General features: G+C 49.3%; 1 protein-coding gene across 6 annotated transcripts in view; it reads left to right on the forward strand.

Annotated features, from left to right (window-relative positions):
- BCKDK (branched chain keto acid dehydrogenase kinase) overlaps nucleotides 1-18,855 on the forward strand; it is a 744,533-nt gene extending 725,678 nt beyond the window's left edge. For all 6 annotated transcript variants that reach the window (XM_069651902.1, XM_069651905.1, XM_069651903.1 and 3 more), the window contains one exon: nucleotides 17,641-18,855. In XM_069651902.1, the coding sequence (XP_069508003.1) occupies nucleotides 17,641-17,785 (145 nt within the window). In that variant the 3' untranslated portion in view covers nucleotides 17,786-18,855. The remainder of the gene's footprint in view (nucleotides 1-17,640) is intronic.
- The last annotated feature ends 5,661 nt before the right edge of the window (nucleotides 18,856-24,516 follow it).

Raw genomic sequence — 24,516 nt, forward strand, 5'->3', positions numbered from 1 at the left:
GGGACAGGAGGATTTCATCCAGCCCTGGATGAATCTCATATTCTAGTCAGTCATACTTTCTGGAGAGATCATCTGCATTTTAGCAATTTATGTTCGAAGGTAAAATCAAAACATGGCTGATTGACCACCACAACAATTCTCCCCTTCACCTGCCTTAACCATCTCAAGGGTGGTGGTCTGTCTCAATAATGAAAGTAGAACCATACAAGTATGGCCTAAACTTCTTCAGAGACCACATAATGGCAAAACATTCACGTTGTATGGCTGCCCACCTTGTCTCCCGGTCCTTCAGAAGCAGATGGGGTGTTCCCTGCCTTTCTCATCCAGTTGGCTCAGACCTGCACCTATCCCTTTATTAGAAGCATATGTCTGTACAATGAAGGATTGGTTCTAATCAGGAGCTCTCAAGACTGGCGCTTGACAAAGGGTTTTCTTCAGTCCTTCAAAGTCCTTAGTGCACTGCTCATGCCACCTGACCTTCTTGGGTATTTGGGTGAGATGACATTTAAGGGAGAGGCAATGGTTCCATAGTTCTCTAGGAAATTCCTGTAATACTCAGTGAGACCTAGGAAGGCTCTCAGTAGCAGGGGTGGCCCAGTCATGTACAGCTTGTACTTTGCTAGGTACTTGCCTAATTTCACCTCCTCCTACCTCATCCCCAAGGTAGACCAATTTGACTCTGAGCAATTTGACATTTACTAGCCTTTATGGTCAGATAGGCCTGTTCCGGAGCCTGCAAAACATATCCTAGGCGGTGATGCTCTTCCCAAGTGAGACTGAATACTGCAATGTCATCCAAGTATTCCATGCAAAAGTCCTCTAACCCATTCAGAACTTGATTCACCATTCTCTGAAATGTAGCAGGTGCATACTTGAGTCCAAAAGGCATAACCTTAAACTGGTATATGCCTCATGGGGTGGAGAATGCGGTTTTCTCATTGGTATGGTCTGTCAGCTATTTGCCAGTAGCCTGAGTTTTAGGTCAAATGTACTGAGGAACTTGGCTGAACCAAGTTTGTCCAACAGCTCATCTGTCCTGGGTAAAGGATGGGCATCTGTTATGGTGACTGCATTAAGAGCCCTTTGGTCCATGCAGAATCTCAACTCTTTTTGGTTCCTGATTTGCGTACTAGTAAAACTGGACTAGCCCATGGACTGGTAGATGGATCAATAACCCCAAGGTCAAGCATCTTCTGGGCTGCTTCCTTTATATGAGATCTGACATGATTATGTAGCCCCTGCTTTTGACAGGAGACTTTCACCAGTGTGAATATCATGCTGGCCCCAAGGGGGTGAAGCCTGGTGTCAGTGAAAACATGGAGGCAAACTGATTGAACAGAGCCTTGCACGCCTCCTGTTGTTGGAGAGTCAAATCAGAAGATAGTTTCACTCCTTCAATTCTCATTTGAATGTTGTTCCCTGAGGAGTTCAGGGAGAGACTCGCTCTGCTCCTCCTCTTCATCAGAGCTCCTAGTTCTGGTCTGGAAACATAAGCCTTCAGATGGTTAGTGTGATAGACCCTGGGTCCTCCTTGGGGTTGCCCAAGTCCACTAAATAGTTGACATCTCCAAGCTTGCCTATAACCTTGAAGGGTCCAATCCATTTGTCCTGTAAGGCCCTCTGCCTTGTAGGGACCAAAACCAATACGAGATGGTCTGCAGTACATGTTGGCCTTCTGGTTGTGCCAATGCTTGATCAGAGCCTGACCTGCTTTCAGGTTTTCTGAAGCTTCTGACATCTGTCTCGTCCTCTTCCTGAGGCCCAGAACATAGTCAGTAACTCTCTGGCTGTAGGGAAGGAGCACTCTCCAACCCCATCCTTGATCGGAGCCAAAGGGCCTCTGACTGGATGACCATAAAGAAGTTTCAAGGGGCTGAAACCAACCCCTGCTTAAGTGACGTCTCTGTAAGCAAAAAGAAGGTATGGCAGTGGAAGGTCCCACTTTTGCCTAAGGGGTTCCTCTAAAGCACCTACCATGCTCTTCATAGTACGGTTAAACATCTCCACCAACCCATTGGTTTGGGGATGGAAGGCTGTTGTGAACTTGTAAGTCACTCCACAGTTTATCCACGTGGTCTGCATGTAGTGGGACATAAAGTTTGATCACCTGTCGGAGGTGACTTCCTTAGGAACCCCAACCCTGGTATAAATACCATGGAGGGCCTTAGCCAATGCCTGAGCAGTAGCAATTCTCATAGGTATTGCCTCAGGGTACCTGGTAGCGTGGTCTACCACAACCAATATAAATTGGTTGCCTGAAGCGGTTGGATGGTCTAGGGGACCAACAATGTCAATCCCCACCCTCTCAAAAGGGACCCCCACCAAACGGGGAGGCTGTCATGATCTCTGCTTCCAAAAGGTCAGGGTTTTCCCAACTCCCTTGGAAGCAGACCCATAACCCAGGTTCCGAGTGCCAACCAGTCCCAATTGGGACCTTTTGGACCCAGTCCTGGCGCCAGTGGCACCAGGCTCATAAATATGCCCAGTCCCAGCGCTGGAAGCGCCGGGCTCATAATGCTTGGGTGGACTTACCTGCAGCAGACCATGCTGCTTACTTGCCTGCCAGTTGAGCCTCTGATCCTCTTCTGTTTGGAACTACTTTTCCTGTTGGGTGGGGCAGGAGCCACTCCCTAGATTCAGAACACTGGAACTCTTCTGGAAAGCAGGAACTCTTTTCTTACCTAGGCGTGGCTGTGGAAGGAGACACCTAAGCACTACAGGAGGCTATTTAAACCACACCCGATGGATAATTCTTGCTTTGCGTTATTCTGCATCCTCTGCAGCAGAACGCTCATCGTGTCTTCTGCATCTGATCCTGGGCCTAAGGAAAAAGGCTTACCATCCTGAATCCAGTCTTCAGCAACACCTATAAAGACAAGAAAGAACAGGTTAGCATTACGGTCTTCAGTGACAGCTCTTCACTTACCTGGTCCATCGGCTGTCACCAACGCCTCGCGCTGCATTCCGGCATCTGAAAGACAAAGGCTTACCTACTCTTCGTGCGCTCCGGAGGTCTTCACACTGCATTCCGGCATCTGAAAGACAAAAGCTTACCAACTCTTCGCACGCTCCGGAGGCCTTCGGCGCTGCATCCCGCATCTGAAAGACAAAACAAGGTGCGTTTAAAGACATTGGGGAACTTTAATACTCACGTGCCATTACTCCTTTCCACATCTAACCCAGTGGGTATTCCGGCACCCTGCAGCCGCTCCGAACTTGTACCTGCAAAATAAAAAGACAGTTAGAGCGCATCGTGAAGCAGGCAACAAGCGCTTACTTACGTGCTTCCAGGCGCTTCTATTCATCACACGGGCTCCATCTTCAACTCACTTCAGCCCGTCATCCGCCATCGCCGGAACCCTGCAAAACAAGAGACATCGTTACTAAAGACTTTAAAGACATTAGAATTACTCGAAACTTACCGTTCGTGCAGTAAACGACGGACAGCAGTCCTCTGAAGTCAAGAGGCCTGCTCCCCTTATCCAGTGAAGAAACTGGTTACAGAACCCTGCCCCGAGGCAGATGGAGAGCACAGCGTTCACTTACCTAAGGTGAGAGCGTTAACCTTTGGGGTTCTACAGGAGAAGAGAAAGGGAAGAAGAGAGAGACATTCAATAACCCAGTTCCTTAATCCCATATTTTCTATCTGCAGACATCTTACCCTTCGAGTCAGACATACAGTGCACAGAGGTCCAGCCCAAAGAGCCAGCCGTGTGTTACACATCACCTTTGAAGATACGGTATACGCCCAGTCAAGACCGGCGCCTCTACGGGAATCAGGTGAGCGTAACAGAGGCACTAAAGGTGCCACATTCTTGCGTCCACTCTTGCCAGAAATCTGACAAGTGTGGCAGCTCCTACATAACTTATCTACATCAGCCCCCATCTTGGGCCAGGAGAAGTATAAAGATAGCCCCTCTTTGGTCTTCTTGAAACTCAAGTGACCAGCCAAAGGGATCTCATGTGCCAACTTTGGGAACTTTTGTCTCGCCTCCTGGGGCACTATCAGTCTCCTATAGTCCCCTAGGGTAGACTCAGTAAGTTCACTGTAAAGGAGGCCATCCTCCCAGTAAAGTCTATGCTTCCCTGGCTCTTGCCCTTCCAGCTAGGAAGCTGTCTGCTGACGCAGACCTTCTAGAGAGGGACACTTTGTCCTCTGCTGAAGTCTACCCTAGAGGGTCCACCTACTGCGACTAAAGTCTGCAGCTCAGGATGGTCTCGGGATCTAGATCTCCCATGCAGGGAAGGTGTTCTTCCAGCTCTGTCACCAGTAGCTGATTCCACAGAATTTGGTGGGTCCTCCCGTTCAGCATCAGCTGGGTAAGGGGTCAGTGGGGGACCTGGGGCAGTCCTCTCGGGGATGTCTTTGTCCTGTGAACAGGTTTAGGTTTCAGACCTTTCTTTTTTCCAGTGATCTTGGATTTCTCCTTAGTCTCTTTTCTTTTCCTGGAGGTCGAAGGTTCGCCTTCCTGTGGACTGAAAGTATTGGAAATCTTATTAACCTCAAACTGATAGTCTTCCAAGGTTGCCTTTCTGGCCAATCTTGTTTGCTCCTGCTTCTTTTTGCTGTGAGGCCTGTGGTTACTAGACACTACTCCAAGAGCCTTCAAGTCATTTCCCAACAGGACTCTCCCTGGCACTTCATTCTGTACACTAACAGGGACCCTAACAGTCATGTTATTATGCTGGATTGAGAACTGGCAGAATAGGAACCATTTGGATAGGGCCTCCTGCAAGTTTAGCGGGACCTTTGGGTGCCTTAGCTACATCCTCAGGTTTGAAAAAACCTTCATCAACCACTAATGCTTGCCTCAGTGTCTTTTCTCGCAGGAGTCTCCTGACCATTTACAAGAACACTGTCCTTGTAATATTCTTTGGTGCCATCTGGAAGGATGCTATGAACATCCACATTCTGTTGTTCCCATAGACCCACTGGCTTGAACTCCAATGGGGTCTTCAGCCAGTAGTTGAAAGTGTGAACTTGCTATTTGTGTTCTCCCTCAGGGATGAAGGCTAAGGAGGCAGTGTGGACCCCTGAAGGTTTACCCTTACATCGGGGATCCCCTTTCACATGATCTACAGACCCACATACAAAACATTTTCCAAATGTTTTCTGGAATGGGAGTTTCGAATGGATTGTGCTCTCATGTATTCCTTATCTTTGATAAATCCACTTCCAGCTTGCTGACCTTGGAAACATTTGTCACATTAGAGGGTGCTGCGCATCGACATCCCTCGAGTCGGTGTCCTTCGAAGGCCTCCTATCGGCGATGATGTCACCATAGGTATAAATTGTCTCACGCAGCGTCTGTTGCTCAGTTTCAGTTTTTCCGTGCTTCGTGAGCCTCTGTGACGCAACGCTCGGTTCTTCTCCTCTTTGAAAATCTTCGAAAATCTTCCAAAATCTAAATATCCTATGATGGCATCTCCATCCGAAACATCAACGCCACGATCTGGCTTCAAAAAATTTCGAGATTGTGGTAAAAAGATGTCACTAACGGGTCCTCAGAGGATCTGTTTGTGGTGGCTGGGATCAGAGCACCAGTGTTTGGAATGTGAGGACTGCATGTCTGTGACGGCGAAAGCCTTGAAGGAGCGCAAGGGGAAGTTAGAAAGAGGTAAGGCAGTTAAATCTTCTACCCCTTCAAAATTGTCCTCGGCTGAGTCGAGACATTAGTCTCCTCACCATCGAAAGAAACATTCCCGATCGATATCTCGAAGCAGTTCCCACCACTCTTCGAGATCGAAACACTCTAAGAAGAGGCATCATAGATCTCCCTCTGCTTCATCCGCAAATTCCCCAGAAAGGGTCACCTGCCCCACTAAACACAGCTCTCCAGCTAAATGGGAGGAATTTCGTTACAAAAATGCTTAGGGTCTTCGAGAACGCGGCCTTGACCCCCTCAGAGATGCCTAGAGGTGATACTCTGGGTGAAAGACCCGGAAAAAAAAAACGCTGTGAGTCGTCGAACCCGGCGAACAAAAACCCATGAGAGCGTCATGAACCCTCGAGTAAAGCAAAAAATCATTGAGTAAAACGGCATCAATGCCATCATCGAAGGTACCTTTGACGCACAAATCTGTGTCATTGATGCCGTTGTCGACCCCGATGAAGGATACGTCCTCAAACCTCAACTACATCACTGGCACCAGAGGTGTCGAAGGTCCCGTCCAAGGCGTCGAGAGTGGCATCGACAATATCGATGACGCAGAGTAGGATTCCGGTCCTCTCAAATACATCGAGGCCCTTTCCGAGTTTTTCGACGCCATTTGCGGGTTTGTCAAGACCTATAACGTCTACATCGACAACCACAACTTCTTCCCAAGCAGTATCCACCAATTTGGCTCCTTCTCTGGAATTGGGTTTTACCCCTTATCCACGATCTGATTATTTCAGAGCTTTATCCTCTATATGTGAGGAAGGAGAGGACTCTGATAATGAGAGACCTTTTGGGTTACAAAGAACAGTACCCATTCCAGACGAACTAATTTCTGAGGAGAATAGATTGAAAGATCTACAAGAATCTTTACAAGATGCCAGTGGCATAGATACCTCTCCAGAGCCAGACCAGAACCTGGAGAACATACAGAAATGCCTTACAGAGCCCTTATGGCTATAATTATGCAATTTATGGGGTGGACAACACCTGCACCTTCTTTCCAGCAAGATTATCTTACTGACATCTTAGATAAAGGGCCTCAAGAAGACCCTATAGTCCCTTTTCATGCTGCATTGCAGAGAAAAATAGCTACAAATTGGGAGACACATGACGGTATCCCTGCAGTAAATAAAAAGCTCTCTGCGAAGTACAAAAGTGTCCGCCTCAGACCCTGAATATTTAAGTAAGCACCCAACTCACCCAGGCAGCGACGTCGTCAAATAGTAAGTCGGAATACCCCACTATACAACAAGACGGAGACGACAAAAGATGTGATGCCATGTCTAAAGTCTTTTCAGCATGCATTATGGCAATGAAGTCTATTAACGCCACTTGCACGCTAGCTAGTTTCAGCCACACTCTTTGGGAGTGCGCTTGATCAGTGGCTGACTGTCTCCCAGAAGGGGAGGAACGAGATGCACTGTTGAACATCATCAAGGATGGGAAGGATGCAATGTGCGAGTCCCTCCAAGCAGGTATCGACTCTGCTGACAGCATCAGCAGAGCCATGGAGGCAAGTACCACAATCCGCAGAGTTGCGTGGTTGCGGAAGTCTGGTTTTGCTCCTGATGTGCAAGCCAGGCTTCTGAATATGCCCTTTGCCGGCACCTCTCTATTTGGCAAAAAGGCCGGTGACAGCCTGAGGAAATTGCAAACCTCAAAGGCGGCAGTAAAATCACTTGGGGCTGCAATCCGTCAAACTCCAAATCACCCCACTGGTACGTCCTGGAGTGGGAAGCCCTTTCGTTTTTATTCCGCATATGGAAAAGGCAGAGGGCAGCCAGCTCAAAGGGGCCAGAGACGATTCACCCGTGGTGGACGGGTCAAAGGTACCAAACCCGCATCAGCGGGTGTTGCTTTACCCTCAGCATCTGTGTCAGCCACGTCTAAACCCCTCTGAGGTCTCCCCTCAAAAAACACCAATAGGAGGCAGGTCAACTCAACATCTGACAAAATGTCAGGCTATCACGTCAGATGCTTGGGCATTGGAAACAGTTGCCCAAGTTTACTGCCTGCCTTTCCTACACACTCCTCAGTCATCCACCAGGGAACAACTCTTTGAAGCTTCCAGACCCGCTCCTTATGCAGGAGATTTCAGACCTGCTAGAAAAAGGTGCCATAGAGCCGGTACCTGTAGCGGAGAGGAACAAGGGTTGGTATTCCCCCCTATTTTCTAATACCGAAGAAGGATGGAGGATTGAGACCCATCTTAGACTTGCGAGAATTAAACAAATTCCTCAGGAAAGACAAGTTCAAGATGGTAACCCTTTCTCAGATCCTTCAGGCCCTCCAGCTTCAGGACTGGTTGGTATCTCTAGACCTTCAGGATGCTTACTTTCATGTGCCAATCCATCACAAGCACAGGAAGTACCTGAGGTTTGCCATTGGCAACTCTTATCAATTTCGAGTTCTGCCATTTGGGCTGACCTTCGCCCGAGGGTCTTCACCAAGCTAATGGCGGTTGTGGCTGCAAGTCAAAGGAGGAAAGGGATTCATGTCTACCCTTACTTGGACAACTGGTTGATCAAAGCAGCGTTCCTGGAACAGGCTCAGATCCATCTAGACTATGTTTGCCACTTCCTCCACAAGCTGGGCTTCTCCCTCAACTTAAAGAAGTCACAGATGATACCATCACAGAGACTCAAGTTTATTGGAGCAGTCCTGGACACATCCTTGGGAAAAGCTTTGTCACCACAGGTGAGAGCTCAAGATATTCTACAGATGGTCATCAAGTTTGAAAATGCCCAGCCTCTACCAGCCTTAGACTTTTTGAGGTTGCTCGGCCTCATGGCATCCTGCATTTTTCTAGTGCCAGAGGCTCACCTGAGAATGAGATCTCTCCAGTGGGCACTAAGAACCCAGAAGTCAGATCTCCTATTAATCCCGGACAGAGTGGCTCGAGACCTTCAGTGGTGGGCTTGCCGGGAGAACATCTTGAAAGGAAAACAGTTTTGGCAACCATGGCCGGAGATAACAGTAGTCGCGGACACTTCACTCACGGGGTGGGAAGCCCATGCCAAAGACTTGACCATCAGCAGTCGTTGGTCTCCATCGGAGTCTAGACTACACATCAACCTATTAGAGCTGAGTGCGATCAGACTAGCACTGAAGGCTTTCCTGCCATCAGTACAGGGAAAGAATGTCCTGATAATGACAGACAACACAGTGGCCATGCATTACCTCAACAAAAGAGGAGGCGTAGGGTCACTGTGCAGAGAGGCGATGCAGCTCTGGTTCTGGGCAAATCAAGAAGGAATCTCGATCAGCAGATCACCTAGCCGGAGAGAAGAACTCAACGGCAGACACTCTGAGCGGCAGAACAGTCTCCCACAAGTGGGAACTAGCTCAGGAAGTTCAAGAGATCTTCACCCTTTGGGGAACCCCCTCAAGTTGATCTGTTCGCCACCAGTATCAACTGGAAGCGCGATCAGTATTGCTCAAGGGAATTTCCCCCGAGAGGACCTCTAGGGGAGGCTTTTGTGGTGGACTGGGAGTTTCCACTGCTGTACGCATTTCCTCCGGTCCCCGCCATTCCTCAAATGATCAGGAGGTTGAGGAGATTCCGGAAACCCATGGTCCTAATTTCCCCAGAATGGGCCAGGAGAACGTTGTATCCGGAACTTCTGGACATGTCCATCTGTCCTCTGATTCGTCTTCCGCAAAGAGAAGTCCTTCTCTCGCAGAAGGGAGGTCGGGTCCTCCATCCAGATATCGGGACCCTCAACCTTCACGCCTGGTTTCTGAAAGGTTGAGATACAAGGATTGGGACCTCCCAGATGACGTAATGGAGGAGTTGCTTTCAGCCAGAAGGCCAGCAACAAAATCTTTATACCGCTGCATTTGGAACACATTTTGCAGTTGGTGTAGAGAAAAGAATATTGAACTCTTCATGTAGTACACCGATGGTGTTATCTTTTTTTGGTATATTTGGCAAATTCAGGTCTTCAAGTTGGCACAATCAAGGGTTACCTCACTGCGCTGTCAATCTTCAAGCGCACTGCGGAGGAGCCTTCATACTTGAAATTGCCCATAGTGATTCAATTTCTGAAAGGTTTAACTAATGTTCCCCCCCCCCAACTCCTTTTCAAGTTCCACTGTGGGACCTAAACCTAGTCTTGAAATTTCTAATGGGTACTCCATTCGAACCCCTTCATTCCTGTTCATTAAGGTTTCTCACTCTTAAAACAGTATTTCTAGTGGCTTTAACTGCTGCCAGAAGAGTGAGCGAATTGCAAGCTTTGTCTTGCAAACCTCCGCATACAATCTTTCACAAAGATAAGGTAGTTCTCCAAATGAAGCCAAATTTTCTCCCAAACGTGGTCTCAGAATTCCACGTCACACAAAAATTAACCTTACCCTCGTTTTACCCTCCTCCCCATCCAGGGAAAGATGAAGAGAGATTGCACAGGCTGGATCCAAGGCGTGCCTTGAATTATTACATAGCAGACTTGTGAGGATTAGGCAAGCAGACCAATTGGCTGTGGGGTATGCAGGGCACAAGTTAGGTTTACCTATTACAAAACAGACCATCTCAAGATGGATTATATTAACTATTATAGAGTGCTATGAATTGGCAGGAAAAGAGCCACCTCAACAGCTCAGGGCCTATTCAAGCAGAGGTATTGCAACCTCTTCAGCTCTCGGAAGAGGAGTTCCAATTAAAGACATGTGCGGCTGCCACATGGTCATCCGCACATACTTTCACTAAATTCTACAGTCTTGATTCCGCCTCTAGCCAGGAGACCAGATTTGGAAAAGCTGTGTTGCACTCTCTGCAACTTTAAAAGGAAACCTATTTTAATCCCGCCTCCTCTGCACACTAATGCTTTGGGAGTCTTTCAAAGATGAGGAATACGGGGGAGGACACAATCCATTCGAAGAACAAGTTACTTACCAACTGTAACGTTCTTTCGACTGGATGTTCCTCCCACATATTCCTTATCGCCCCTCCCATCCTTCCCTGAAGTAAAACTTCCCTTGTAGTTGCAGCCTACGCTCTTTCAAGGTTATTAACCATTTCATAGAAGGCAAAAACAGCACCTCAAAATGGACCTGAGCAACGGACGCTGCGCGAGACTATTTATACCTATGTTGACGCCGATACGGACGCCTTCGATGGACACTGACTCGAGGGACGTCGACGCGCAGCGCCCTCTACTGTGAAAAAATGTTCCGCGGCCAGCAAGCTGGAAGTGGATTTATCAAAGATGAGGTATACGCGAGAGGAACATCCAGTCGAAAGAACGTTACAGTTGGTAGATAACTTGTTCTTCTGTTGACCTCCCTCTAGTATGGCAGTAGAGGGTTCACTAGACCTACCAGGTTTTCCATGCAACTTACCCTTGTTTTGTTTGTGGCCTTCTTTTGGATGGTTGGAATTAGAATTCTCTTTAACCTCTTTCTTGTGCTGCTTCTGAACTGTCTTTCTAGTAGTAACCAATCACTGGTCTCTGGGTCATACTGCCCTCAGCCAATGACTGCCCTCTACCTAAGCCCCTCCTCTGGCAGCCATCTTCAGATTTTTACTGCACGTTTAAGTGTGTGGAAGTCCTTGTGCTAAATGCTCTCAAGCTTTTACTGCGTTTTGCGAAATTTTTTTTTTGTTTTTTTTTCCAAAGAGTTTCATCTCATTTTTTCGGTCAATCGAGCCTCAAGCTCCACTGTTTCTACTTCCGATCAACGGGGACCCGTTTCGGAATTTTCTACGCCCCCTCAAGGGTGAAGTTTTCGTCGAGTTGCGCTTCTTGGAGGATTCCAGAAGACCTTGAGGTCTACCACGTGGACATGGCCCAGGACAAAGGAAGCTCGACGCCCGGATCCAAGCTGTTCAGGAACTGCCCTGGATGCGGATTGCAGAATGTCTTCAAGGAGGACGAGCATTCTAGATGCCTCTACTGCCTTCACGAAGACAAAACGCACGTGGAGCAGGACTGTGCGTTTTGCAAGGACATGTCGGAACGGACCATGAAGGATCGGCCTATCCGTCTCACCTGTCTGTCGGGGAAGAGACCAGCAGTAGGTGAGAAGAGGTCCGAGCGGTCTTCTAAGTCCTTTGAGGGCGCTCTGGCGATGGGGGCCCAACAAAAGGCTAAGCACTGTGAGTCCGCGGGCACCAGAAGCGCCGAACAGTCGGGCTCCTCGGCTACCAGGCAGGGCACACTTTCACCGATGCCATAAACCACAAGCCAACGCTCTGGCTCGGGGAAGAGGAAATCGGAGAACCCGGGTAAGCTTCTGGAGAAGCCCCGGTCGATCCCGACGAAAACGTCCGAGGGGGAGTGAGGTGGTGACCCTCCACCCAAGGTGAAGGCCTCAAGCGCACCTAACGTCGTGAAGGCTTTGATTCACCCGGCTAAGGCCTCTATCGAGGGAGTCGTGGCAGCCCTGGCAAAGCCTGTGGAGGTGACCTCGGGGCCCAGAGTTTCCCTGCCACCACGGAGGGAATCCTCTTTTCAGCCCACCGATAAGACCCCCGTGAGAAATCCGGTGGAAAAAGAAGGGGGGGTTGAGGGACTGGCCATCACGGACTCGGATTCAGCCTCTGAAGTGGAACTGGCTGGAGTCATGAAGATCCTCAACAAGAAGTTCGAGGAGGTCCAGTCCCATGGGAGGGATCCCGACGAGGCAGACAAAGAGAGCGACGGTGGTGGCGACAAGGTTCCCGTGGAGGCGGAGGATTCCACTCCCCAACCGTCGTAGCCGGTACCTGAGCCTCAGGACAACTCGGGCGCCATCTTGATGGCTATCCAGGCCTTATGTACGGAGATAAGGACGAGGTTGCCTTAACCCCAACGGACGATCCAGCTGACCCTGGCCCGTCGGGGAGCCCACCAAACAAGCATAGTAGAGTTTATCCACCCCCACCCTTCCAGCCTTCGCAGCCCTCGCAGCCTTCATCTCCTTCCCCTGATCCTAGGGATGACACAGGAACAGAGACGGCCACGATAGGGACGGATGACGACGATGGTGGTGACAACAGGATGGGCCTCCATCACCACCCCCCAGGTCCTGCCCGCCCGACGAAATTGTCTCCTTTCACACCATGAATGCCAGGGCATCCGAACTCTTCGAGCTCTGCCCCGAAGAAAAGAAGGAAGGTTTCCTCTTATCAACGGTGTGAGGCCAAAAGGAAGACGGTCCTCTCGGTCCTGTTACTTGACGACATCTGAGACGAGGGGCTGTTGCTCCTGAAGAACCCGTTCACGACCCCTGCCAAGAGAGACTGGTACGAGAAGTAGTACCGGGTCCCGGATTCCGCCCATCTGTGCCTTAGGGTGCAACCGACCCTGGAGTCGGTCATCTCGGCAGTGGCTAAGAAGAAGGCGGCAGGGGCTACGGCTTTAACTTCAACCCCCTCCCCCTCGGGACGGCGAGGGGGAAGAAACTGGATGCCATGGGGCGATGGGTCATCTCGTTGGCGGCGACGACGATTAAGGCAGCCAACACCCTAGCGATTGTAGCCCGCTACGACAGGGAGCTTTGGTATAAAATAGCTCCTCTGCTGGACTTCCTCCCGGACGACAAGAGGGCCGAGGCCCTGGAGATCCTGCAGGAAGGCAAGGTAGCGTGGGACCACGCCATAACGGGGGCCACGGACATTGCTGACACCGGTTTCTGCCAGTTGGGCAACGGTGTTTGTCTTCAATGGCGTGGTTGGCTCAAGGCGACCGATTTCCACCAGGATGTGCAGACCAGAGTTTTGGACATGCCCTTCGCCGGGAACAACCTATTGGCAAGACGGTGGACGAGTCGTTGCAGGACATCAAGGCCGACATGGAGACTGCCCGGGCCTTGGGGGTTTTGCAGCAACGACGGCCGTCCTTTCGGAACTCTGGAGGCAAGCAAGGAACCTCCAAAGGATTCGGCGGTGGCTCCTCGACGTACCGCCAGGCGGCCCACTTCTCGTCGCAGGAGGCCTACAGAGGACGCGTCAAGTCATGAGGATCTCGTTGTTGTCGGCAAGGCCACTGCCAAATAGGACTGAACGGGCCGTAGCATTGGGCCCCCACCTGAGCACCCCGGTGGGAGGCCGGCTGGTGAAGTTAGTTAGCGTGTGGGAGTCAATCTCCACCGACCGATGGGTGCTGGATGCCCTGGCCCGTGGGAACACTCTCGAGTTTCTAAAGTAGTGCCCCCGCATTCCACCGTGGCCAGGAAGGAAAACCACGTCCCTCAACTGCTGCTGGAAATAAGGGCGATGCTGAAGAAGGGAGCCATTGAGCTTGTCCCAAAGAAGCTGCGGGGCTCCGGAGTGTACTCTCAGTACTTATTCGTAAGAAAGAATACCGACGGTTGGCGACTCATCCTGGACCTTCGTCTAAACAAGTACATCAAGGCCCAGAAGTTCCGGATGGTCACCCTCCAGCACGTGCTGGCGCAGCTGGAGGAGGGCGACTTCCTATCATCGCTGGACTTGGAGGATGCCTACTTTCACATCCCCATTCTAAAAGGGCATCGAAAGTTTCTCAGATTCGTAGTCCAAGGACGGCACTACCAATTCAAGGCCCTTACCTTCGGATTGAAGTCAGCGCCCAGGGTATTCACCAAGTGCCTAGCACCAGTGGCGGAGTGGCTGCGCCTGCAGGGGATCCACGTCTACCCCTAGCTGGACAATTGGCTCATCCCAGCAAAGACAAGAGAACTCGCCGTCAGGCACACAGCGAAGACTGTCCAGCTGCTCACGGATCTGGGTTTCTCCATCAACTTCACCATATCCCACCTGGTGCCTTCGCAGGTCGCACTGTTTCTGGGAGCCAAGCTCGACACAGTAGCGCGACTGGCCTCCCCGTCGGAGGAAAGGAAGAAGGCCATCATGGTCAAGGTGCAGCGGCTGTTGGCCATGGATGTGGTCAGGGTGAGGTCCATCAAGTCCTTTCTCGGCATGATGTCCTCGTGCATTTACCTGGTGCGCCTGTGCAGACTGCGGATGCGGCCACTGCAGGAGTTCCTCGATGCCCGGTGGATGCAAGCGGCGGGCAGCTTCGAAGACAGGATACCGCTCAACGAGACCTTCCACCAAGTGATCCGGTGGTGGGGCGCCCGCGCGCATCTGGCGGCGGGTGCGGACTTCCAGACCCCGACACATCAGGAGATGGTGATGACGGATGCCTCCCTGGAGGGGTGTGGAGCGCACACCGGAGATCTACACGCAAGAGGCCTTTGGCTCCCGGAGGAGAGATCACTACATATCAACATCCTGGAGCTCTGAGCCGTGTTCTGGGCTCTCAGGTCGTTCCTCACGTCACTCAGGGCAAGGTGGTGAGGATCTTCACCAACAACACAACCACAATGTTCTACATCCGGAAGCAGGGAGGCACCAGATCCCCAGCCCTATCCAAGGAGGCCCAGGATCTGTGGCACTGGGCCGTCGCCCAGGGGATGTTTCTGGTACCCTTCCACCTGGCAGGAATAAAGAACACCATCTAGAAAGACAGTTCAGAAACGAAACAAACTGATTTTTTTTCTTTACCGCGGATTCCCAGCCTGACGGGGAATATTCATGAGCATGTGAATCCATGCCAGACCCATGCTGGAGAACAACAGTTACAGGTAAGTAATTTGTTCCTTCCTGAGCCTTAGTCGTGGGGACTAGAGGGAGGACGTATGGAGGGCTCCTGCTGCGGTACTTGAGTCATCGGCAGCTACGGGTTCTTTTTGGTTCAGCAGCACTTTGTGGTTTCAGCGCTTACAAAACAGCACTGATGTGGATCCTGGACACCGGTTGGACTCTTTGTTCCCTCGGTCCAACACTCTGGTGAGGGGACTCTGGATATGGAGGTCCTGCTTCGGGATGGTCCTTAGGAATCTCCTGGAGCTTCAGGTCAGATTTGTTCCGCGACAAACGTTGCACTAGACTACAGACACTCGACCCACGGCATTGGTCTTCCGAAGCAACGGAGAGGCACAGCAAGTCGGGGATGGTGGTCCAGTGGAGTTCTTCTCGGGATTAGTTGGTCCCACTAACCGAAGGGGAGAAGACTTTCCGTCTGGAGCCTCTGTCAAGGTGCAAAATGAGTTTCAGCACAGCAGCAGGCCTTCACCGGTCAATTCAAAGATCCAGGGGGTTGCAGCAAGCTTCCTTCACAGTTTCTTCATTGGATGTTTCTCCCATTCATGCACAGGCTACGCATTCCTAGAGGCAGAAGCCAAGCACACCAAAGGCAAGACAAAGGGCTCAAATCTGTCTCGACGCACAGAGTAAAACCCAAGAAAGACCTCACAAACAGTAAATGGCGAAAAAAGAAGACTGGGGTCATTTTGACAAAATGGTCACCCATGGGTGCTGTACTGCAGCTGAGGGATCAGTCTGCGGGTAGAAAAGCACCATGGTAGAAAAAATTAAAACACTGCCATTTATAGTAGTGAGGGTAACATAAAAATGTTACATGAGAATGTAGGATAAGGGGCTACTAAGTAACCCCCAGCATTCCACATAAGATGGTGTGTGCCGGTCCTACAAAGAGAAAAGGTAAGTAAAGTCAATTTCACTTTAATATTCTTGGGAGCTGTAGTTCACACAAGAAAAGGTATTTAAACCTTATGAGAAATCTAAAGGATTTCTCTGTGACACTGCACTGAAGATGCTGTGTGTCACCATACAAAAAGCAGATGCCTATAGAGATTGACCCATAAAAACAAAATTCCAAATCAGTTAAAACACATGAGAGAGTAAGAAAAAAAGGTCTGTCTCACTCCAGGGTGAAAATTAGAAAGTTCTAAGTCCAGCAAAAGAGATGGGGGTGTCTAAGGTTGAAGAGAATTAGTACAGATATGAGAATTCTCCATAACAGTAATGGTGTGGCATGGGACTCCACACAGAGAACAGGAATTGAGAGCACAGAGGTGGAGGAGCGCAGTGGGGGTGAAAGCCAGGCATGCTATGGCAGCCACAGAAACCTACCACGACGAAAGGCCATAGCGTGCTCTGTGAGAAGCTAGTAAGGAGTAGCAGCAAAGTTTACACCAAGCTCAGAAGACCCTGGAGCAAGGAAGCACAGATGCAATATGGTGGATTCTGCCTGTATTCCCTGTTCACTGATTGGTGGCAGCACATGCTAAGGATGCTAATGCTGGTATATGACATGTAAATCTCCATTCAAAGTATTATGAATAACTTCCTGTTGAACATGAAATGGTTGATAGTTGACGTTCCGATGTATTGAAGTGCCATGATGCGATCCTGATTGGAGGGTAGAAGTTGACTGCTAATTGGTGCAGGACTTCCATTTGGACTTGAACAGTAAGACTGCTCAATGGATGCTGAAAAAGAATTTGTGGATTCATTCCTGTTGCCTATTTGATGGTTTGCAATGAAACTTTGTTAGACTTGAACAGTTTAATTTATAATTTCTTATTGAAAACATGTGCATCAATTCTAAATGGGCATTCAAAAGTTGGTACCTGCAGTCTCGTTGGATGTTGGAAGGCAGGTGGACAATTGCCTGCTGGATTTAGAGTATTGGCACGATACTTCTCATTGTTCTTTGGATGGTTAGTGAAATGATTTTGCGTTTGAAATTAACCTCTTAAAACGTAACTTCTTCCTGCAGGTCACAAACGAAGCACATTGCTTATTGAAGGTTAGAAGTTTATTTATTGAATTGCCATTCCACTGGAGTACCTTCTAGTAAGTTACTCCCTATTGGAAATTAGAAACCTAGCCAGGACTTTGGATAGAGGTTACAAACATAGTATAACTTTATGGCTTTCCTTAAGAAGTAGGTTAGTTCATAACTTGAATTGGACAGTGAAAAGACTTGTACATTAAATTGTCTCGATTAAGATTGCGTGTGAATTTTAAATGCTTATGCCCACGGGGTGATGAACCCAACGGGTATTGCAGTTGAGGATCTAATCCTGGTATGCCGTCCCAGTATGTGGATGTTTTCTCGTGCTTCATTTCCTGGTGTTACATTATCATGTATGTAAACATTTTATGCTCTGTCCAATGCTAACTGTTTTTTTTCTTTCTCATTCCCAGCTTTGGTTTTGGGCTCCCCACCTCCCGGGCTTATGCCGAGTATCTAGGGGGATCCCTCTGCATCCAATCACTGCAAGGTATCGGCACAGATGTCTACCTTCGCCTCAAGCACATTGATGGCAAAGAGGAGAGCTTCCGCATATAGGAAGGCCCTGCCAAGACCTCACCTCAGCACCCAGTAGCCCATAAGTTTAATTTTTCACCATAATATCAGATGGGCCTCTTTTCGAAGCCTCATGGATGTGCAATACCCACGAACCTAAAGGGTCAACCTGTTCTTTTCCTTTTCCCCTCCTGGACTGCAACACCTTTTCCACTGTGCGACCCAATTATGGAGCAGCTGTGATTAGAGTAGCTTTCATTGCAGCTACTGTAGGCAATTAACTGTGATATTGTGAAGTAACCACTTGCCGTATATTGCATTGAAAGTCCGCTTTCCTCACTTTGCCTTTTTACCAACACTCCCAAAATGCCAGCTGTGCCTGAAAGGACAGGATGATCTTATTCTCCAAGTATCCTGCCCTTAGGCACACAAAGGAGGTGCCCTGCAAGACATACCCAGCCAAACCTGTGACCTTTAAACCTGCCTCCATTCCCAGCCTGGTGCTGTTAGTCTGTGTTCGATATAGAAACTGTTTTGAACTTCTTCCACTGTTTCGATATTTTAGGATTTTTATTTTCAATCAATGTTAGAGGAATGAAGGGAGGATGCAGGAAAATAACTTCTTGCCTGATCCGAATTCTTGTCCTGGTGGATTAGTTGGATACCCTGTTTTACGGAATGGTTTGACCTTAATCAACGACTCAGTCATACCGCAAAGCTTAGGATTGCCATTGCAGGATGTTGATCAGCTGCCAGGAGGCATTGGCCAAAACATTAAGTGGCTATACTAAAACACGTTTTTTATGTGGGTTGACTAGTTAAGTTTTCTTTTTTCACCGAGGAGCTGGCTTTTCTACCAGATTTGCAGAGGGGAATGAAAGAGTAGAAAATGATTTTGTTTTGCAGAGATGTGGTCTGCTGGCAATTCAACTGAAGACTAACATTCCTCCCAGAAGGGCCATTTAGCTGAAATCCAGCCCGTTTTCATTGGATGTGGTGTATGTAAAGCGGTGCATTTCAGCGAATACCAACTTTATGTAGGAGTTTTCAAATGTCTGGATTGAACCATCCAGGTCCATGTGATTTTTAAGTAAATCGAAAATTCCAAAGCAGGAGGTTTGCTAAAATGGTATTTTTTTCTGTCTAACTAAAGAGGGAAAACCTGCATCCAAACACCCACACATGTATGCCTGCATGCCCCCAATATTTACCCAAACTATTCTTGCTGCAGGATTGAAAATATTAGTAATGCACTTTGCTTCATGGAATCCTGCATTATGGTATCATCCTGTTCTCAGCTCTTGCCTCCTTGCCAGGACCTAGAAACATGCCACAGAAAAATCAGAACGTACCTGTGCACATACATGACGTCACTGGACGCCCACCACCTGCCCCATTTCATTATTTTCACATTTTAAGTGCCCTTTTCATCTACAAAGATTGTATGCTCTCAAGGCAATGCCAATATTGTTTTTGTTTTCCTTATTCCAAAGGAGATTTCAAAGCCTCACATTTTTTCCCTACATCCCTTTTAAAGTTATTTTTGTATGCTACATAAACCGTTTTTCAAGGCCACAGGAATATTAAGTAGCATATCTTGGTGTATGACGACCTCCCTTCCCACCAGCCACGGTCATCATATCATGCGTGGAATCTCTGTGCTTAGTTATGCACAGATTCTAAGCTTAGAAAGGCATATTCACCTCTCTGGGAGATTTTATGGTGTTAAACGCATCCATGCAATTTTTCAAGTGGACATTTCTTGGGCATTAATGGAGTGGAGAATGGGCTCTGAAATTAGCAGCCTTCGACTGCGTTCAGATAAAAATCAGAAATTGTGTTCTGTAACAGCTGTAGAACAAACTACCGCAAGTTATTTTCACAGCAAATTTACAAGTAGAAAAAACAGAGAAAGTGATGCATGTGCTCAGAAAGTAACTGCCACCTCTGTACCAACCACACCTTAATGCTGCTGCTTACAGACAGATGTTCTTTGCATTATCACAATTACCCCATGCTTTTCTTCTGTGCTCCTATACCTACACAGGGACTGCCTGTTTTGAGCTTAACACCAGACCTTCTGCTTATACCGTTGATAGGCTTCAAGCATTGCTGGCTATGCCAGTTTTAGTTCTGAGATAGACCAGCACTGTCTACCTTGGCTCAGCCTAAGCATCTGGCTCAAACTGTCTGTACTCTGCTTTCCATCTCCTAGCAGACTTTATTGGGGATACTTTGTTTTTTGGTTTCACTGGAGGATCTCTAGGAAGTCCAAACAGATGGTGAAAGCACTGGTAAAACCTTGAATTGGTAGACCTTTTGTGTTCCCATCACCCCCTCAGATAGTTAATAACACATGTCATCCTGTCAACCCAGTAAGGGTTCTTTTACAGTCTCTATTCACTAGGATGTGAAGCAAAACCAGAATATCAGGTTTATGCAGTGGTTCCCAGCTATGTTTCTAACTTCAGATGGCTCTATGTGGTGATTGTGAAGCCAAAATTGACTGTCCAGAATTCCACTGGAGCTTGACCAAACCATTGCTGCCTCCAGTCACAGAAATCCTGAAGTGCAAAAGACTAAACCTGACCCTGACATATGCTTTGTGACGCGAGACACCACCTATCACATCCGCTTTTCCTTATTTGTCAAGGTGTTCAGGCCCCAAGGAACTCGTATGACTATGAAACGTGGATAAACTGGCTGCCACGACTTTGCCGACATGAGCTTTTTCCATCAAGCCATGGGTTCACCGGTATATGGAAATCAGTACATGAGGACACATTTCTGACCCTCCAAGATACTATTCTGAAGGACACAAAATGGTCATCCCTGAGACGTAAGATACCTTTTTAAGAAAAGAAACAGAAGAGGAGACCTTTCATTTGTATTGCTTGCACATTTACAGGTCGGGCAAGCAATGGGTTAGTAATGAGGATATAATTTGGCAAATTAAATGCCATTTGAGTATAGTTCTTGGGCGCTTGACCACTCCACGAAGACCGTCCTGAAGAAGGTGGTATCATGCACAGACCCACCGAAACCATTAGAAAAGCATGTAGGGATGCTGAGAAAACATCTGCCACATTCTACATAATACTAGTTTGGTCGAATAGCTAGTATACTGCCTGGCCAGCTGTTTAGTCTTTATAACACAGTTCTAAGTACATTTTACTTGAGATTAAAACACCTAGGGTGAAGGCTATTAAAGTTAAAATATTGCCAAAATACCTCACTGGGGGCTTTGCCATTTTTAACAGTTTTTTTTCTGTTGCCTTTTCTTTGAGTAAACCAAGGTGACCTGGAGAGATCTCTTTGCTATAAAGGTTTTGTGAGAAATTATAGAATTAGGTATTTGGTCTTTCTCATCCAAAAACTAAGGAAACAACTATTCACAAATTATTTTTGTGTTCTTATTCTATCCCCTGATATACAGGTGACCCACTAGCACAAACTAAGTCAAGCCCACAACATCGGCAGGGCCAGCTAGAACTTTTCTCGGTCCTTTTTCTTGGCACATCGTATGGATTACGACAAATAACTGGGCTGAGCAATTTGAAGAATATATGATAGACCATATATACAATTCTCCACAAACTTACAGAATCTGATCATATTTTTGGCTTCTATCTCACCCGTAGAGTGTTGGTTGTTTACACAGTTTTAGTGCGATATTCACCCTTCTCCAGCATGGGGTCTGGCATGGATTCACATGCTCATGAATATTCCCGTCGTCGGGCTGGGAATCCTCGGTAAAGAAAAAATCTGTTTAATTTCTGAACGGTCTTTCTCCTAACAACCAATCACTGAGCTCTCGGTCATACTGCCCCCAGCCAATGACAGCCCTCCACCTAAACCCCTCCTCTGGCAGCCATCTTCAGATTTGTACTGCACATTTAAGTGTTGGGAGTCCTCGTGTTAAGCTCTCGGGCTTTTATTGCATTTTTTCACTTTTTGGAAGAGTTTTACTCTATTTTTTGGTCAATCAGGCTTTGTGCTACTTCAATCAACCTTCCTATTAACTGGGATCTGTTTTTCGGATTCTTCAGTGCCCCTTAAGGGCGAATTTACGTCATGTTTCTTCTTGGAGGCTTCCAGAAGATTCTTCAGGCCTACGCCGCGTGGACCATGTCTGAGGAGAAGGATTCATGCCCCCTGTTCAAACTTTGCTCCGACTGCGGTTTGTGGAATGTCTTTTCAGACAACAAACATTCCCTTGTCTTTATTGCCTGTATCCGGCGCACGTGGAGGAAGACTGCGTTTTGCCAGGAGATGCTGCCTCGCACGCTGAAGGACTGGCATAGGCGGCTGAAGGAGTGGCTGCAGGCTAAGGTCCCTTCTCTTGGTGGGTCCCAGCAGCATGCCTTGCCTGGTGCCAAGAAGGCTGAACGGCGGGCTCCCCGGCAGCCAGGGCGCTTCGGACGTCTCCAGCGACTTCAGTCACCAATAGGCTTTCAGGATCGTCAGCCAAAAGGAAGTCAGACCATCCGGGCAAACGCGAGGAGAAGCCCAAGCGCGACCTGCTGAAGAAGGCCAAGGGGATCGGGGCGCAGACCCTCCGCCTAAGGAGAATGCCAAGCAGGACAAGGTGTCTGGGACGCCCAAGGCCAAACAGGACAAGGCTCCGGTCCTGACCGTGAAGGCCCAAGTACACCCGACGAAGGCCCAGCCTTCCAACGAGGGGGTGGTGGTGTCTCTTGCGAAGGCCGCCGAGCCGGCTCCGCAAAGCACTACCCCGAAGGCGAGGGTATCCCTTCCTCCCAGGAGGGAGGCTGCATTCCTGCCCATAGAGAAGACACCAGAGAAGAAGATGACCAGTCATCTCCCTGAGACCTTCTGCTCTGGAAGCGAAGAAGGAGGGGGGTGCGCCGGCCCTCCAGAGTACGGATATTTCCTCCGAGGAGGAGCTGGTCTGCCTGCAAGCCATTCATGAGGAAGGAGACGTAGGGAACAAGCCCTATGACGGGCGTGCCGACGGCGAGGATACTGTTGAGGAAGAACAGCACAGCGATGAAGGCCTGGATGCCCTGTTCGTGCCCCAGCTGTCTATTCCGCCTCCACGTCAGCTGCCACCCCCATCTCAACTACCTCCTAGAGACCTGTCGGTGGACATTCTCTCTGCACTGTATACTCTGGTCTCTGAGATACAGACAAGGACAAGGATACCTATCGTGCCGGTGGCCCTGCCCGCAACGACGGCTGACCTCCCCCCGCCCCCCTGGCGACAGAGGAACCACCGGCCAAGAAGAGGAAGAGGCACACTCCTCCTTCTTGCTACCCCTCGCCCCCACACACGACCCCCAAAAGGGATGAGATGGACCCGGATACGGCGATGACAGGCACGGACGACGGTGGGATAGGGGACCTACAGTCACCTCCCCCAGAACCTCCCCGCCGGATGAGATCGGCTCTTTTCTCTGCATCTCCAGAGATTGAGAGTTCTTCCAGCTCACTCCAGAGGAGAAGGAGGGTTTCTTATACCAGCGCCGCGAGGCGAAGAGAAAGACCATCCTCTCGGTACCACTTCTGGATGACATTTGGGACGAGGGACTGTCCCTCACGAAGAACCCTTCTACGGCCCCGGCAAAGAGGGATTGCCTGGAGAAATAGTACAGGGTGCCGGACTCTGCGCCCAAGTGCTTGCAGGCCCAAACGTCGCCAGACTCTGTGGTATCAGCTGCGGCCAAGAAGTAGTCATCGGGCGCTTCTTCCTCAGCAGCGTCCACCCCTCTGGACAGCAAGGGGAAGAAATTGGATGCCATGGGATAACAGTTTATCTACTCTGTGGCCACTACCATCAAGGCTACAACTGCCATCGTAGCGCGCTATGACCGCAAGCTACGGTTCAAGATCGCCCCCATCCTGGACTTCCTCCCCGAAGACAAGAGGTTGGAAGCGTTGGAGATTCTGCAGGAAGGCGAGGCTGCGTCGGACCATGCCATCACAGTGGCCACGGACATCGCAGACGCTGGTTTCCGCCAGATGGGCAACAGCGTTTGCCTTAGTCATCGTGGCTGGCTCAAGGCCACCAACTTACATCAGGTTGTTCAGACGAGGGTTTTGGGCATGCCCTTCGACTGAGAGATCCTCTTCGGGAAGGGAGTAGATGAGTCTCTACAGGCCACCAAGGCTGACGCCGAGACGGCACGTGCCCTGGGCACCCTTCAGCAGCGGTGGCCATCCTTTCGGCCCTCAGGAGGCAAGTCCCAAGGGTCTTCCAAAGGTTTCAGCGGGAGCTCTTCTTCCTACCGCCAGCCCTCCTGCTCCTCAACCCAGGAGACCAACAGGGGCTGTTCCAATGCTTTCGGAGGAGGACTTTGTTGTCGACAAGGACCCCAGGGCAGCCCTTCGACATCCAAGCAGGACAGACTGGCCGTGGCATTGGGCCCCCACCCGTGCACCCCGGTGAACTTCATCAGCGTGCGGAAGACCGTCTCCACTGACCGTTGGGTGCTGGATGCTCTCGCTCCACAGACACACCTTGGAATTTCAACAGGAGTATCCCTTAATACCACCTGTGGCCCAGTAGGAAAATCGCGTCCCTCAGCTGTTGCTGGAGGTGCATGTGCGATAGAGCTCATCCCAAAGAGGCTCCGGGGCTCCAGAGTGTACTGAAGGTACTTCCTCATGAAAAAGAAGACAGGGGGTTGGAGGCCCATCCTCGACCTCCGTTGACTGAACAAATATGTCAAGTCACAAAAGTTCTGCATGGTCACTCTTCAGCACATGCCGCCCAGCTCGAAGAGGGAGAGACTGTTGTTGCTGGACTTGGA

Source organism: Ambystoma mexicanum, chromosome 3p (assembly GCF_040938575.1).
Source record: "Ambystoma mexicanum isolate Mex_15411 chromosome 3p, UKY_AmexF1_1, whole genome shotgun sequence".
NCBI classification, from domain to species: Eukaryota; Metazoa; Chordata; class Amphibia; order Caudata; family Ambystomatidae; genus Ambystoma; species Ambystoma mexicanum.